Here is a 15354-nt window from a genome sequence, read left to right as displayed (position 1 = left end):
GGACACAGCTAAGACCTGTGAACTGCCTTTTATGCCAATTTTACCTCAGAAGGAAAAAAGACCACGAACAAATACTGTGATCAAGTCAGGTCGCGATCTGCCTACAGGAGGCTGGGAATGGGCACATGCCTGCAACTCGCTTTGAAACGTGCCAAACAGAACCCAGCTGAGGGATGGAGAGGGGTATGGAGCAGTGGGGAGCGAGGGCCAAGGAGTGACCGGCAGACTGCGAGGGCCCCTGCGCAGTTCTCACCCCTGTGCCAGGTGTTTGAGACTTTTTATGATAAACTGGCAGGGGAGAGGATGTATATTTTAAAAGGAGGTTGGAATTCAACGTCACCAAGTTAAAATGACTGTCTCCTTGCCATGATGGCGACAGGGACCTGCCCCTGATGTCCACTGCCTGTTAGGAATCATTCGCGGGAGGGTCCAGACAACCGAAGCTCTCCTCTGAGCAGCACAATTGGAGCCGTGGATCTCCTCACAGGCCCATCCTGGGCCAGGGCCCGTTAATGCTCTTGGGGCCTGACAAAGGTGGGTTCCCGACCTAATGAGCACTTGGGGGGTTTCTGGTGGCTTCAGAAAGTCTTCTGTCAGCCTGGCTGGTAGGCCAGTGTCCTTCCAGCAGTCTCTCTCAACCTTCTCGGCTCAGGGACAGCACACTGCCAACCTTGGTGGGACACGTAAAAGCCAGCAGGGACCGGGTCTTCTGAAGCCCCGATGAGCTGAGCCGAGCACTCAGGCATGAGCACATCGGTTCCCACAGCCCGGTCCCTGCCACGTTCTAGTCGGTGGCACCGAGTGCCCACCTAGAAGAAATGCACATACATAGAGAATGACGGCAATAAAACACCTTCAGATTCTGGAAAACTCCTGAGAGTCCAACAGACCACAGCACGGGGTCCCCGGCAGAGCTCAGCCAGTCTCCAGGGAAGTATGCAGATGACCAGGCCCTACCACCACTGCCCAGGCGTCCAGGACTAGCGCCACTGGGAAGCAACACGGGACAGGGCCACCTGCACCACCTTGCTTCTGGGAGAACAATCACAGATGGAACCTGATTTAAACTCAAACTCACACTGGTAAGTGGAAAAAGGAACGGAGATTTAAACAAGGCAGAACTAAAAGTCAGAAAACACAAGCTCCCCCACACAGCCTCGCATCGAGTTTTAGCAGGTGGGTGAGGGGAGAGAACCACGCCCAGTCCAACAGAAGGGCTGAGAGGCTGCACAACGCTGGACCTTCAGCAGATAGAGGGTGGGACCGCAGGGCAGCAAGACGGGAGCACACACCTCCATTCCCAGCTTCTGGTGGGACCAGAGAGGGCGAGTCCCCTGAGGAGAGGACACCACCTCACCCAGCAGGTCAACCTGCCCAGCACCACCAGTGCCCCACCTCAGCCCACCCAGCCAGCTGCTGTGCCTGGCAGAGTGAGAAGCACCCCACACGGCCCCAGCGCCTGCTTCTGTGGGCACTGAGCCCCTGCTGCACAGGGTACAGAAGGAGCTTGGCTACCACCTCGGGTGGTTCTCTCACCCCCAGCTTGGGCCTCAGAACCATGACAGGTCAGACAGAGACCACACCTGAGGATACACGTAGCCCGGCCTCAACCTGCCCTGAGGGGCCAGTCTGGGCACCCTCTCCTCAGCACATGGTGGAGGTGGTGGGGGGGGGCCTGCAGACAGTGCAACTGGTCAATCCCCCTCCTCAGTAGGAATGGAGAGGGCCAACGCGACGGCACTGAGTGAATGAAAGCTAACAGAGCAGGAGCAGCCGTGACAACAGGCTGGGGAGCGTTGTCAGGAGCACAGAGACACAACCTCTCGGACGAGCCACAGTAATAACAGGTAAATGTACTTAAAGGAAGACAGAACAGCCAAATAGTTGATTTCTCTATGAGGTGGTAGGAAAGGGAGAGAACCAAGAACAGACGGAACAAACCGAACGTAAAACGGCAGAAATAAACTCATGTCAATACGCACATTAAACTGCAAGACACAAAATGCTCCAATAAAAACATTTTCAGACTGGATTTAAAAATCAGACAAAAAGACAATTACACACTGCTTACAGGAGACACCTCGACTGTATCACGGAGGACTGGATTTGAAAAGTTGGAAAAAGACCACGCAAACACCCAACATCAAATACAGCACAATTTCAAGAGGGAAATATTTAGTGACGGGGTATTTCGTGATGTTAGAAGAGTCATTTCCACCAGGATGATGAGCAATCGGGAATTCACGTCCTGATAACACAGCTTCAGAATATAATGGAAAACCGAGGAGATGCAGGAAAGCAGGCAGCGGCCACATGGGCCCTGCGTGGGATGGGGGTCCTCACCTTTCAGAAGCTGTGACAGAAGACCACTAGGGCGATCTGAAGGTGACTGACCACTTACAGAACAGCCGCGCCCACACCTGCAGGTGCATGCGTGAAGTGCACACAGCACGGTCACCAACAAGGGCAAGCAGGGTCACTAAGTGTCCTCGGGCCTCACAGAATTACACGGAAGCTGCTCAGACAAGGAAACCTTTCCAAATAAGCCATATGCTTCTAAATGTCTCCAGGGTCTACGAAGAAGTAACAACAGAAATCAGGAAATATTTTGAACTGAATGAGAATTAAAATATAACACATCAAAACTGTATGATGTAACTAAAACCCACTTAGAAAATATAGTCTTAAATGCATACGTTAGGGAAACAGAAGGACTAAAAGCAAACCTAAGCACGTGTCTCCGGAAGATGGAAAAATAGTAAATTAAACCAAAAGAAAATAGAAGGAAAGAAATAGTAGAAAGATACCAACGAAATAAAAGTGCGGGGGGGCGGGGGGTGGGGGGTGGGAGATGAGGGTAAGGGGGATCGAATATATGGTGATGAAAGGAGAACTGACTCTGGGTGATGAACACACAATGGGATTTATAGATGATGTAATACAGAATTGTACACCTGAAATCTATGTAATTTTACTAACAATTGTCACCCCAATAAATTTAATAAAAAAAAAAAAAATAAATAAAAAAAAATAAAAGTGCGGGCGCAGGTGGGGATGCTGCGGCCCCCACTTGCTGGTGGGCACACACGCGGCTGGTGGCTGAAATCCGGTGGTGCCCCCACAATGCAATAAGCACCGTTGCAGTGGCACATGACACGATGCCATTTACATGACATGTCCACAACAGGCAGACAGAAAGCGGACTGCTGGTGGCTTAGGGCTGGGGGCTTAAGGGGATGGGGCTCTTTCTCAGGTGATGAAAATGTTGTCACATTGACTGTGGTGACGGCGGCACAGCTCTGTGAATATAACTACAAACCACGGAATCGCACACTTCAGTGGGTGAACTGAATGGCACGTGAATTACATCTCAATAAAGCTCTTACTGAGAAAAAGACTAATAAAACTGGCACCCTCCGTGCAAGATGGATCAAAACAAACAGGCAAAATTACTGACATAAGACATGGAAGAGGGAATGTTACCACACCTGTCACAGACCCCAAAAGGGTCATGGGAAATATTAATAGTACCCACTACATTCGGTGTCAAGTGATAGGAACAAGTGTTTTGAAAATACAACTTACCAAAACTGAGACAAGAAACAGAAAGTCTGGATAGTTCTGCATCTACGGTAGAAACTGAACCCATACAAAAGACCCTTCTGCAAAGAAAGCTAATAGCCCAGATGGCTTCGCTCTGAACTGCCCCAAACATTTCAAGAAGGAGCAGTCCCGTTCACCCCCAGACCACACAGGGCACCTCGCTGCTGTGTGAAGGTGAGTAAGTAAGAACAACATCCTCGGCTGACCCTGGGGACAGGGGCACGTGGTTCTGGGTGAAAGAAGCTTAGACTCTAGGAGGCTACTGTGCCCTGCAAACCAGAACCGCTGTTAAGCCCCGGACGTGATGCTGCGTGAGTGGTCTGACGCCTGGGAGACAGCGTCTGAAGGCGGCTGCAGCCTGGAGCAGCCAGCCGGCTGTGCGAGTGCTCTGCGCAGACCTAGCCCTCCTGCCCAGGACTTGCACAGGCATGACAGGTCACAACTGACAGAAACCTCCAGACACGGCTTCATGGCTTAACTTAGCTAAACCCATAGACCTTCTAGCAGCTCGGCTGGACACCAGTAAATATCAGACTTAAAAGGCATCTGTGTCCAAAGCACACGTAGCACTGAGTGCATTTCACGGAGAGCTGCAGTAACCACCCTGCACCTCCGGTTCTGTGGAAAACACCCTGGCTTGGTCACCTGTCTGGCACACACGAGGTTGGCGGTGTGTGTGTGTCCAGTTACAGCCCTAGAGCTTCTGCCAATCACACCAGCCCTGGCCCAGAACGGGTCTAGAGAGCTGGTCTCTTCCCAAGCTGCTCCCAGCTGGCCCCTGCCAGAGCCCTGAGTCGACGAGGCCGGCCCCACCTGGGGGCAGCGGGGCTACTGGGGGCCTCCACACGCATTCAAAGGCTTTGGAACTCACGTGCCAGGAGGCGAGGCAGTGCCAGAACGGGGACTGCCCAGCTGGGCAGCGTGGCAGAAAGGGAGAAGGGGCAGGAGGAGAGGGGTGTTCGGGACAAGTCTGGGGACCCTGCCTGGGGCATGAGGGTGGTGGTGCCGGCAACCAGAAGCGACAGATGAGACCCTGTCACACCTGTACTTCCCCCACCACCAGGCCAGCGGGGGTGAGGCTGCTGGGCGGGGCTCCCCTCACCCTGCCATCTTGTCTTTAACAGATTTACAAGGGCAAAGTTACAGTCACACATTTACCAGTTCAAGGTGCACAGTTCAGTAGTTCTCAGCCAATGTACAGAGCTGTGCGACCAACACCATAATCTAATGCTGGCACATTTTTATCACCTCCTAAGAAACCCTGCCCTCGGCTCGCACCACCTCCCCTGCCCCGCAGCCCCTGCTCTGTGTTCTGCCTGTGGGTTCCCCTGTGCTGGACGTCTGGCAGACGGTGAGTCACCCACATGTGGCCTCTGTACCTGGCTTCCTCCGCCAGGAGCATGTTCCTGGGAAAAATCAACATCCCCCAGAGCCGAAGGTAAATGGGATGAAAGGGAGGACACGACAGGAAGACAGGCACACTGGCACAGAGGACCCCCCTGAGTCACTCAGCTGCGCCAGGAACCCTGAGCCTGAGAACACGGATGCTTTAGGCCTTCAGATGCCACACGCCCGACACAAACGGAGCTCAAGACTGGGGTACTGCACCGCTCAGCAGGCACGTGGCGGCAGAAAGGCCCCGGCACTGCCACACAAATGCTGGGGCGACCCATCTGCACCCTGGACTGCTGCCACCTACCCCCAAGGGCGTGGGCAGAAGAGAAGCTGTCCTCAGAGGTGCGCAGGTGGGTGCACAGGCATGGGAGCCCCAGAGCGGTGGGAAACAGCACGAGGAAGCAGGAGGCAGAGGGTGCAGGAGGCAGAGGGTGCAGCAGCGGAACCGACAGCCCACGACTCACCCAGGCAGGGAACAGCGCTGGGCACACACAGGAGGGGCACAGTGACCAGGCCTGGGACGAGACCTGCCTACAAGCAGCCAACTGAGGAAAGACACTGCAGAGTGGGGGCACAGCACGCACTCCGCTCTCCCCCAGGGCCAAGGGAGGACGGGCGCCCAGGATGCCCGGCGCTCATCCACACAGGTAACACAACAGGACAGATAAGGCATCACATGCCAGCACCACGCCACTGTCACCACGGAGCCCCAATACCGAACAGGACGCCGACCAAGAGCCAAGCCGAGGCCCAGTGAGAGCCCCCGAACCAAAGGATACGCGGCGTGCCCTCTGTCCGGCACACGAGGTAGAGGCAGGCGGCGATCACGTGTGCCATCTTGCGGCCGCGGGTCAGGTGCTTGCTCACGGCCATCTTGAAGAAGTTGAAGGCCGTGTCCAGGCAGTGCTGGTTCAGCTGCAGCTGGTTCCCCAGGTGATGGATGTGCCGCCGGCCTAGGACACAAAGCGAGAGGTCACCGCCGAGCCCACTGCCCACTCACGTGGCCGCCTGGCAACTTAACAGTCAGAACACAGGTTTGTCCCTTCCCTTCTACATCTTTAGGTCGCATTTTAAAAACTTCAGGTGTGGCCACGACGCAAATTTCCCTACAACTCACGTACCACGACCTCTCCTCTCCACCTTGAAATGGCATTAGATCCGGGCCTAGGCGGCTGCGGCAGCATGCTGCGTGTGCCTTTCTCGCGTCCCTGAGCTCGGGGGCCTGGGGGGCTGTGTTTAGGCCGCCAGCCTGGTGCTACTCCCGACGAGCCCCCCACGACACAAAACCCTGCAATGGGACTACATGGACACCCCTCCCGGGCTGAGTGCCCCAGGCTCTGCCCAGCCTCCTCTGTGCCACCCGGCCAGGCACGCAGCACCAGGAAGCTCCGAGGAACTGAAGTCTGCACACACCTCTTCCTGGCCACATCCATCCCAGAGCTACAGGCCAAAGACAGCGGTGACAGCAGAGTGCTGCCCGCACACGAGAGTAATCACGGCTAGAGGGCCCAGAGAGCAGAACCGAGGCCGAGAGGCCACAGTGGGACACCAGGGAGACTGTAGAGGCCACAGTGGGACACCAGGGAGACTGTGCAGAGTCGTCTCCATCACTGCCACTGATTGCCAAGCGGCCACACTGCACGGGCAGATCCCATCACAGACCCAGGCCCCCAGCGTCCTCCACACCCCAGACCGCAGGGGCCAGGAACAAAAGCAGGACCTCCGCTCCATCCACAAAAAGCTGAGTGCGCTTTCCCCTCTGACAAGGGCTGTGGCTGGGGATGCAAGGTCTGCATGGTGTCCTCGGTCACGTCTGTTTAATGGCAGGGTCCACCCACCCTGCACATGCTGCTCACAATGACCTGAAAACAACTGCTGGCCAAAGGGGGGCACCTGGGGGCAGCCCCAAAGATGGTGCACCAAAGCCATCAGAGGGGGAATGACAGTGGACAGATGCAACGCTCTGGGGGGGACAGTGGACAGATGCAATGCTCTGGGGGGACAGTGGACAGATGCAACGCTTGGGGGGACAGTGGACAGATGCAATGCTCTGGGGGACAGTGGACAGATGCAAAGCTCTGGGGGACGGGACAGATGCAATGCTCTGGGGGACAGTGGACAGATGCAAAGCTCTGGGGGACAGGGACAGATGCAATGCTCTGGGGGACAGTGGACAGACGCAACGCTCCGGGGTGACAGTGGACAGACACAATGTACTGGGGGACAGTGGACAGATGTAATGCTCCGGGGGGTACAGTGGACAGATGCAGCAACGCTCCGGGGGGGACAGTGGACAGATGCAGCAACGCTCCGGGGGGGACAATGGACAGATGCAATGCTCCGGGGGGGGAACAGTGGACAGACGCAATGCTCCGGGGGGGACAGTGGACAGACGCAATGTACTGGGGGGACAGTGGACAGATGCAATGCTCTGAGGGGGACAGTGGACAGATGCAATGCTCTGGGGGGACAGTGGACAAAACAATGCTTGGGGGCAATTTGGTCTGTTGAGAATTGGTGCTGGAACTGTGTGTCTATATTAAAAATGTAAACCTCGACCATACCTCACACGTGTATATAAACTTGTTTTAGGTGGATCACAAATCTAGATACAAAACATAAAATGATAATGCTTCTCGATAAGAACACAGGAGATGACCTTCTGACCATGGGATTGACAAGAATCTCTCAATCAAGTCATAAAAATCCTAAACGTAAAAGACTGGTATGCTGGGACTTCAAAAGTTAAGAAACCAAAAGACAACCTTAAGAAAATAAAAAGAGGGAGCACTGAGATCCTGTTCCCCGTTCAATCCTGTTCAGATTGGCTCAAACAAAATCTTACATATTATATATAAAAAAAAGAAAGAAAAAGTGAAAAGAGAAGCCATTGTCTAGGGGAGACATCAAATATGTATATGCGTCAAAGGAGTCGGATCCATTGTATGTGTGGAAGGGGCATTGACGCATCAGTGGTAAAAGGTTAAGGCCATTAAAGGACTTGTGCAAGAGACTCTAAGAAACAGGACCTCGGATCGGCCCCAAAGCTTGGGTGAAGATGGTCACGCCTCACCAGGGAAAGCCAATCACAGGCCTGAGTGCCCACACGCTGGTGAGCTAGGTGCCCGGGCAGCAGCTCCTGGCTTCTCAGGTCATTTGCTGGTGGGAGGGTAACGTGCCAGGGCTACTGAACGTGAGCGTGTGCACCTGGTGCCCAGAAATCCCACTCAGGCACATTCCTGGGAGAAGTGTCCCCCAGGACAACACGCATGAGCCACACGCCATCTACAGGACAAAGAGCTAAATCAGAGGGGCTGTATTCACACCATGACGTCCCACACAACAACACCCATGCAAAGAAGGCCATTCTTTGTGGGCCATTCCAGTTGTCTGCAGGGAAAACCAAAACAAGCCAGCCGGTCGACGACGGGGAGCGCTCCGCCCTGACTGGATGCCGCAACGCACGATGTTGAGCCCGCTCACACGGCCAGTGCACTGCATGCCCTGGGCTGCAGACCATCAGACCAAGACAGACAGACACACAAGGGGAACAGAAACAAATCTCCCCGAGCGATGCCTCCCAAATGAAAGGGCTCATGGCGTTTCAGAGCTCTAGGGAGAAAGGGAAAACCCCACCAGGGCCCAGAGAAGAAAGAAAAAGAGACCATTCAGAGAAATGCAGATCAAAACCACAATGAGCTATCACCTCACACCTGTCAGAATGTCTATCATCAATAAAACAAACAACAAGTGCTGGTGAGGACGTGGAGAAAAGGGAACCCTTGTGCTCTGCTGGTGGGATTGCAGATTGTCGCAGCCACTATGGAAAACAGTATGGAGGGTCCTCAAAAAATTAAAACTGGAACTACCTTATGACCCGTCAATTCCACTTCTGGGTATTTATCCAAAGAAATCCAAAACACTAATTCAAGAAGATAGACATACTCCTATGTTCACTGCAGCGCTAGTCACAATAGCGAAGACAGGGACACAATCAAAATGCCCATCAGCAGACGACTGGATAAAGAATAAGAGGTACATTTATACAATGGAGTATTACTCTGCCATAGAAAAGAATGAAATCTTACCATTTGTAACAGCATGGATGGACCTAGAGGACATTATGCTAAGCGAAGTAAGTCAGTGTGGGGGCAGAGCCCCAGAAAGTAGTTTCCAGGCTCTCGGCCTCACATAGACAGGTGCTGGCTCAGGTAGTAAATGGCCATCAACTGTGATTGCATGGCCATCAGCTGTGGCTAGTTGGCCGTCAGCTGTAACCAGTGAGCCATTGGCCACTAATATAACTGCTGTGGCTACGCTAGCAGAGAGAAAGGATGGGGGCTAGCAAGAAGATGGTGGCTGGGCTGGCAAGCGTGGATGGCGGTTTGCGGACAGTGTGGATCCAGCCTCCAGTGAGAGTATAGTGCCGCCAGAGGGAATATAGTGGTATGACTCCCCTACCTATGGCTCTGTGGGTGTTCCTTTTTGGCCTCACCATATCCTGCGTTCTTGTATGGGGAGCGGGAGCAGAGACCCCGCCGGACGCCCTGCACGACAAATGGCGCAGCGAGCAGGGTCTCCCGCATGACAGTCAGACAGAGAAAGACAAATACCATATGATCTCACTTATATGTGGGATCTAAAGAACAGAATAAATGAGCAAACAAAACAGAAACAGACTCATAGACACAGAGAACAAACTGATGGTTGCCAGATGGGAGTGGGGCTGGGGGGGAGGTGAGAAAGGTGAATGGATCAGGAAGTGCACCTTGGTCATCACAAAACAGTCACGGGGCGTGAAGTACAGTGTGGGGAATATAGTCAGTGATGTTGTAAAGACCTCGTAGAGTGTCAGATGCACTGCACTTATGGGGGGAATCGCTTCATAGATGAGATCAACGCCTGACCACTGCGCTGTACACCTGAAACTAACATAAAATAATACTGAATGTCAACTATAATTAAATATATATACATAGTCATGGGATGTGAAGTACAGCATAGGGAATACAGTCGATGGTATTAGAATAGCGATGTAGGGTGTCAGAGGGGTAGTAGCCTAGGGGGTGATCAGGCTGTGAGGGGTGTAGTCTAATCAGTATGTTGTTCTGTACACCTGCAAGTAATAAAAGAAGACCAGAACTCAGACTGGGCGTGACCGCTCCTGCTCAGGGCCCGGTGGACACCGGCCCCAAAGCCCCGTCAAGCGTTGCCAAGGGAGGACAAAGTCAAGTTCTAACACGCAGGCGTCCGGAGCTCCTCCCTCACGGACCCAGCCTTTAACCACAGCCTGAGTATGTTCCCAACAGAACCAGGGGCGAAAACATGAAAGGGACAGGTGTGGGCACAAGACCCGAGGGAGGGAGAGAGGCGAGCAGCTGGCAAACCCTCTCACGACACAGGCACGGCGCGGCGCCGGGCGAGCTGTCCATCTGCTCATTTTCCAGCTCCTTGTTTTCTAAGACAGACAACCAACATTTAACAAAACAGTAACAGCTGAAGCTAAATTCACGGATCTCAAGCAAACACTACAGGCTGGGGGTGGGGGCGCGACGTGCACAGGCACGGGAGGATGACAGACCAAGTCCAGGCTCTGGAGGCAAAGCTGGGGGTGACTACTGACCGTCACGTCTTTACTGTGATACTCGGAAAGCCAAACCCCCGGGCAGGCGGGCGAGGTGAAGAACACAGCGTATGAAGGAAAAAAACACAAGCCATGGTTAAATCAGCAAGGAGCAGTGAAGGTTATTTACAGATAAATATAAAACATGAAATACGAGGCAGGAAGAGCCCCCAACACGTCGGAAAAGCAGATTCCGTCTCCTAGAGAACGTCTGGAAACTGTGCCAGGACCTGCCCTCCATTATCCCCCCACCCCCACCCCTGAAAGCTACAGATAATGACAGGATATCAAGTGGCAAAAACTCACCAAGGCAAAGAAGAAAAGGGAACCCCGGCAGACAGAAGGTCAACAGAGTGTGGCCCCGGGCGGGAAACGGACGGCTCTACAGTCTGGGACTGGGCCCCATGGCCCCCACCCGGCAGACACTGGATGCTGACACCCAGGAAGACGGCCAAAGGCAGGAGGGCACCTCAGGGCAGAGGAGGGAGAGCCAGCCCCTCGCAGGCGCCGAGCCGCTGACCCCCAGGAGGGAGCCCATGAAAGGGCTGCAGAGGAAGACCCCACAAAGTGCGGGCTTCCCCAAATCGCTGTTGGGCTCCACCTCGGCCTCAGACCTGATAGATACCCTGTTCTAAGAGTCTATGAGGTCTGCTGCGATTTTCTGCTTAAACCCAGGATTATTTAAAGTTTGTTTTATTCAGATGGGTTTTCTCTCTTTATTGCTAGTTTCCAGTTTTGCTGCCATGCTCTTTACATTTTATTGGGGTCTGACGTACAACACACCACAAGGTTTGGGAACACACACATCCTCTACTGGGAATAAAGTTCTTCATCTGCAGAAGAACTTAAAGTCAGCCAGACAGAACAGGAACGTGTGTGACAGCCCCATGTGATGAGCAAGGGCGGCAGGGCAGGCTCCCACCAGGACGGACTCGTCTGCAGGCGCCAACAACAGCCTGGAACAGGCAGAACAAAACCTCACCAAACTACGGTGGCCACGGACACATCCACAGTCCCCACGGGGGTTTAACACACTGTCTGTGACAGGCAGAGCAAGTGTCGAGTCATCTCAAAAGACTGAGCTCCTACAGACCAGAGGAATCAGGCTGGGAAGAAGAGCAGCACAAACTACACCAATCAAACCCATGGGATCAAAGAAAAGAGCACAGTGCAAACTTAGAAACACATTTTGATGTGTCTGCTCTCATGTCAGTCGGCCCATGTGGGTGTCCCCTGCTGGCCGTCCCGTCCACAGCAGCAGCAGGGAGGGGACGCAGGTCCTTGAGAGCCAAGGTGACCAGCAGGCAGGTACAGACGTGGAGGCGCTCTTACATGCCGTAACGTTCCTGAGAGCGTCCTCACGGAAATGTCTGCGGTCTCGGCAGAAAGGACCCTGCCCGAGCCGACTACAGCTGACATCGTGCTAGTGGTGACAAACTGGATGTTTCCCTGAAATCAGGAACACGGTGCTGGAGGGTCTAGCCAGGGCCGCCAGGCAAGAAAGTTAAACAAAACGCTCCTCAATTGGGAAGTCAAGTGAAGCTCTATCTGCAGATGTCATGACCTTGTATACAGAAGAAATCCTCAGGAATCCACTAGAAACTATCATAATCAGTGAGTTCTGCAAGGATACAAGCTCAACACCCAGACATCTACCATCTATTCACTGGCAACAAACAACTGAAAAATGAAATTAAGAAAGCAATTCCATTTACAACAGCATCAAAATGAATAAAACACTTAGGAATACATGTAATAAGAGAAATGTAAAACTTATACTCTGAAAACCACAAAAATTGTTGAAACAAATTAAATAAGACCCAAATCAACGGAAAGACACTCCATGTTCAGGGATGTGAAGATGGTGACACCCCAAATTGATTTATAGACTTAACACAACCCCTATCCAACCCCAGCTGGCTCTTGGCAGAAACTAAGCTGATCATAAAATTCACGTGGAAATTCAAGGGACTCAGAATAATCACCAAAATCCTGTCTAAAAACGCACAAAGCTGGAGGATTCCCGTTTCTGATTCCACACCTGCTGCGAAGCCCCAGCGGCAGCGCAGAGGACACCGAGCTAGGAGTAGAGGTGAGTGGAAACGAACCGCACACCCATGGCCGGCTGGGCCATCAATGCAGGCTCCCAACAAACGGGGCTGGGAACGCTGGGCACTCCCACGCCAGAGAGAAGGTGGGTCCTTCCTCACACCATGGGCGAAAGCTCACTCAAAGGGGGTCACAACCTAAATCCAAGGTCTAAAACCATAAAAGTCGGAAGAAAGCGTAAGCATAATCTTTGTGATTTGGATTGGACTGGCCATGTTCCTTAGTTATGACATGAAAAGCACAAAGAAATAGGTACACTGGACAGCACCAAAAAGAAAACCTTTGTGCCTCACAGTACAGCATCAAAACGTGAAGACACCCCACAGACGGGCGAACGTGTCCTTACTCACGTGATGCATGCGAGACTTGTATCTAAAATACACTACGGACTTTTACAATTCAACACTGAGGAGAAACCCGATTAAACACAGGCCTGGGATCTGAAAAGACATTTCCGCGATCTGTTATAAAATACAACGGTGACGGCATGCCACGTCACACTGTATCAACCTGTAGTTTCTGTGCCATCTTAACTGAGCCCAGAGACAAACAGGACCCGACCTCCCTGAGCGATCCTGGCATAGTCTCTGCAGGAGGCCCAGAGGGGTCGTGGCGACCGGGGAAAGGGGAGTGGGTCCATGTACAATTCCTCCCAGAAGGGTGGTGTGCACTGGGCTTGGAGGGTGGCAAGGACGGGAGCCTGGCACCCGCCCTCGCCCAGCAGCACCGAGACGGGAAGTACCGTTCTGCAGGGTCTGTGCTCTCGACTCTTTTCCCAGGTTCACGTGGAAGCCGCCGCCCAAGGATGGGGTTTTGCCAGCACCTAGAAACACAAATCAGACCAATTAGCCACACGTGGCGGAGCACTCTGGCACATCAGGTGCTACTGGGGCAAGACACAGCCGAGGCCCGGGGCTGGGAGCCTCCTGGGCCGCCTCCCATGGGGGCGGGGGGCGGCCACAGGGCCAGCCTGACTCTCGGGAATGAGCGCCGTCTCCCCGTGGGGACTGGCACGGAGCCTGCGGCCCCCTCCAGCAGAGCACGGTGCGGGGACGGGGACAGTGCCTGGAGATGGCTGTTGTCACACGAGGTGTTGCTGCCCTAACAGGTCACCACAGACTCAGTGTCTTCAAGAAGCTAGCCATGGAGGGTAGGAAGGAGCAGAGCCGGCAGTGCGCCCTCGCCTGCCAGCTGGGGCGGGCCAGGCGACACGCTGGGGCCTGAAGCCCCACGGCAGCTGCGAGCTCTGCTGGGTGACACTGGGAGGCATCTCCCACCCATCTGGTGGTGCTGGCTTTTTTAAACTTCAGGATTTTGGGATTCGAAATCTTTTAGACAAAGGCACAGTCACTCAGTCACCTGACCAGGTCAGCCACCAGGCCTGTTTGTTTCCAGCACCCCCAAGTCTAATGTTAGAAAAGAAATAGCCCCATTGTTCTAATTAAATGGAGATGTTCTGAACAAATTAGAATGATCCTGCGTTAGAAGACAATGACGTGACATAAAGTTTTCAGGAACTAAGACAGAGGTGGCCTTCCTCCAGCCTCGTCTCCCTGCGTAGACACTGACGGACAGGCGCCGAAGAGGCTCCACTGATTCAAGTGGAGGCCGAGGGCTCAGTGAGATCTCCTGGCTCCTCCACCCCCACAAGGCGCAAAACCCAGAGGTGGCGCCCTCTGCCCTCCTGCTCCCCTGCACTGTCCACCCCCAAACATGCCCCCCACTCCCAGGACCTGCACGGCCGTTTTCTGGGCGTCCTTCCCAGTCTCCCCGCCGCCAGGTGGCCCTACATGGAGCTGCTCCGGCTCCATCTGCTCTGGGAGCCTCCTGCTGAGGCCTGCTCCCCCTGCACACTCACACACCCACACACACGCACCCGTGTACATGCAGGGCACCCTCACACACGCACACACATGCACAATGTCACCTGTGCACATACGTGCACACTCACGTCTGCACAGGCACACGTGCACACGCGCATGCACACACACACCTGCCCCACGGCCCCGAGCTCCCTGTGCGTGGCCTCAGTGCATCACGTGCTTCCAGGAGAAACCAGGATCTCCTTGCATGCCCCTTCCGCAGACTAAGTTCTCTGTAGCAAGGACGGTACCTCACTGGGTCCTGCCAGCTGGGGGTGCGGTGGGTGGGGATGGGGAGTCAAAACCTGCTTGCAGAACTGATCTGTATGTTTACTTGACAAGCGCCACCCACTGGGGTTTGGTCACAACAGATAAAACCTGGAAGGCAGGCGGGATGGTACGAAAGTGCGTATTCAGCAAATTTCAGCAGCCATGGGCTTGAGCATTACATCTGACCAACACCACCAGCACATGGTGTTCTTGCCCTTCAGATGCCCTTCAGACCAGTCCCTCTACTTCCGAAAACATTTGCTATTTTCTATAACAAGATCCTGTAACAAAAAACATAAGCTGGAACTCACAGGCAGAAGGCAGCGTTCCATACGGCCAGGCCAAGGTCGCCCCCTGGTGGGCAGCAGGGGAAGGTCCTGCAACTCCCCTGGGATCCCAGCCAGGCCCCACCAGCTGTGGCTCTCAGAGCAAGAAGGTGCAAAGGCCTGACGCTCACGACTGGAGGGGCCTGTCGTGCGCTCAGCCACTCTG

The 15354-nt window shown here is 53.9% G+C and overlaps 1 protein-coding gene across 3 annotated transcripts in view; it reads right to left on the bottom strand.

The window, feature by feature from the left end:
* Positions 1 to 13616, bottom strand: part of BRF1 (BRF1 general transcription factor IIIB subunit) — a 38892-nt gene extending 25276 nt beyond the window's left edge. Inside the window, exons 1-2 of one of the 3 annotated variants that reach the window (XM_074326763.1) lie at positions 13473 to 13616; positions 5778 to 5951 (exon numbers count right to left, since the gene is read on the bottom strand). In XM_074326763.1, the coding sequence (XP_074182864.1) occupies positions 5778 to 5871 (94 nt within the window). In that variant the 5' untranslated portion in view covers positions 5872 to 5951; positions 13473 to 13616. Of the gene's footprint in view, positions 1 to 5777; positions 5952 to 10621; positions 10761 to 13472 lie in introns of those variants that run through there. The other 2 variants (XM_074326765.1, XM_074326764.1) reach the window with 2 other exon arrangements.
* Positions 13617 to 15354: the final 1738 nt, after the last annotated feature.

This window comes from Rhinolophus sinicus, linkage group LG03 (genome assembly GCF_036562045.2).
Source record: "Rhinolophus sinicus isolate RSC01 linkage group LG03, ASM3656204v1, whole genome shotgun sequence".
NCBI classification, from domain to species: domain Eukaryota; kingdom Metazoa; phylum Chordata; class Mammalia; order Chiroptera; family Rhinolophidae; genus Rhinolophus; species Rhinolophus sinicus.
The sequence above is the reverse complement of the archived record's forward strand: the minus strand, read 5'-3'. Positions and strand labels throughout refer to the sequence as shown.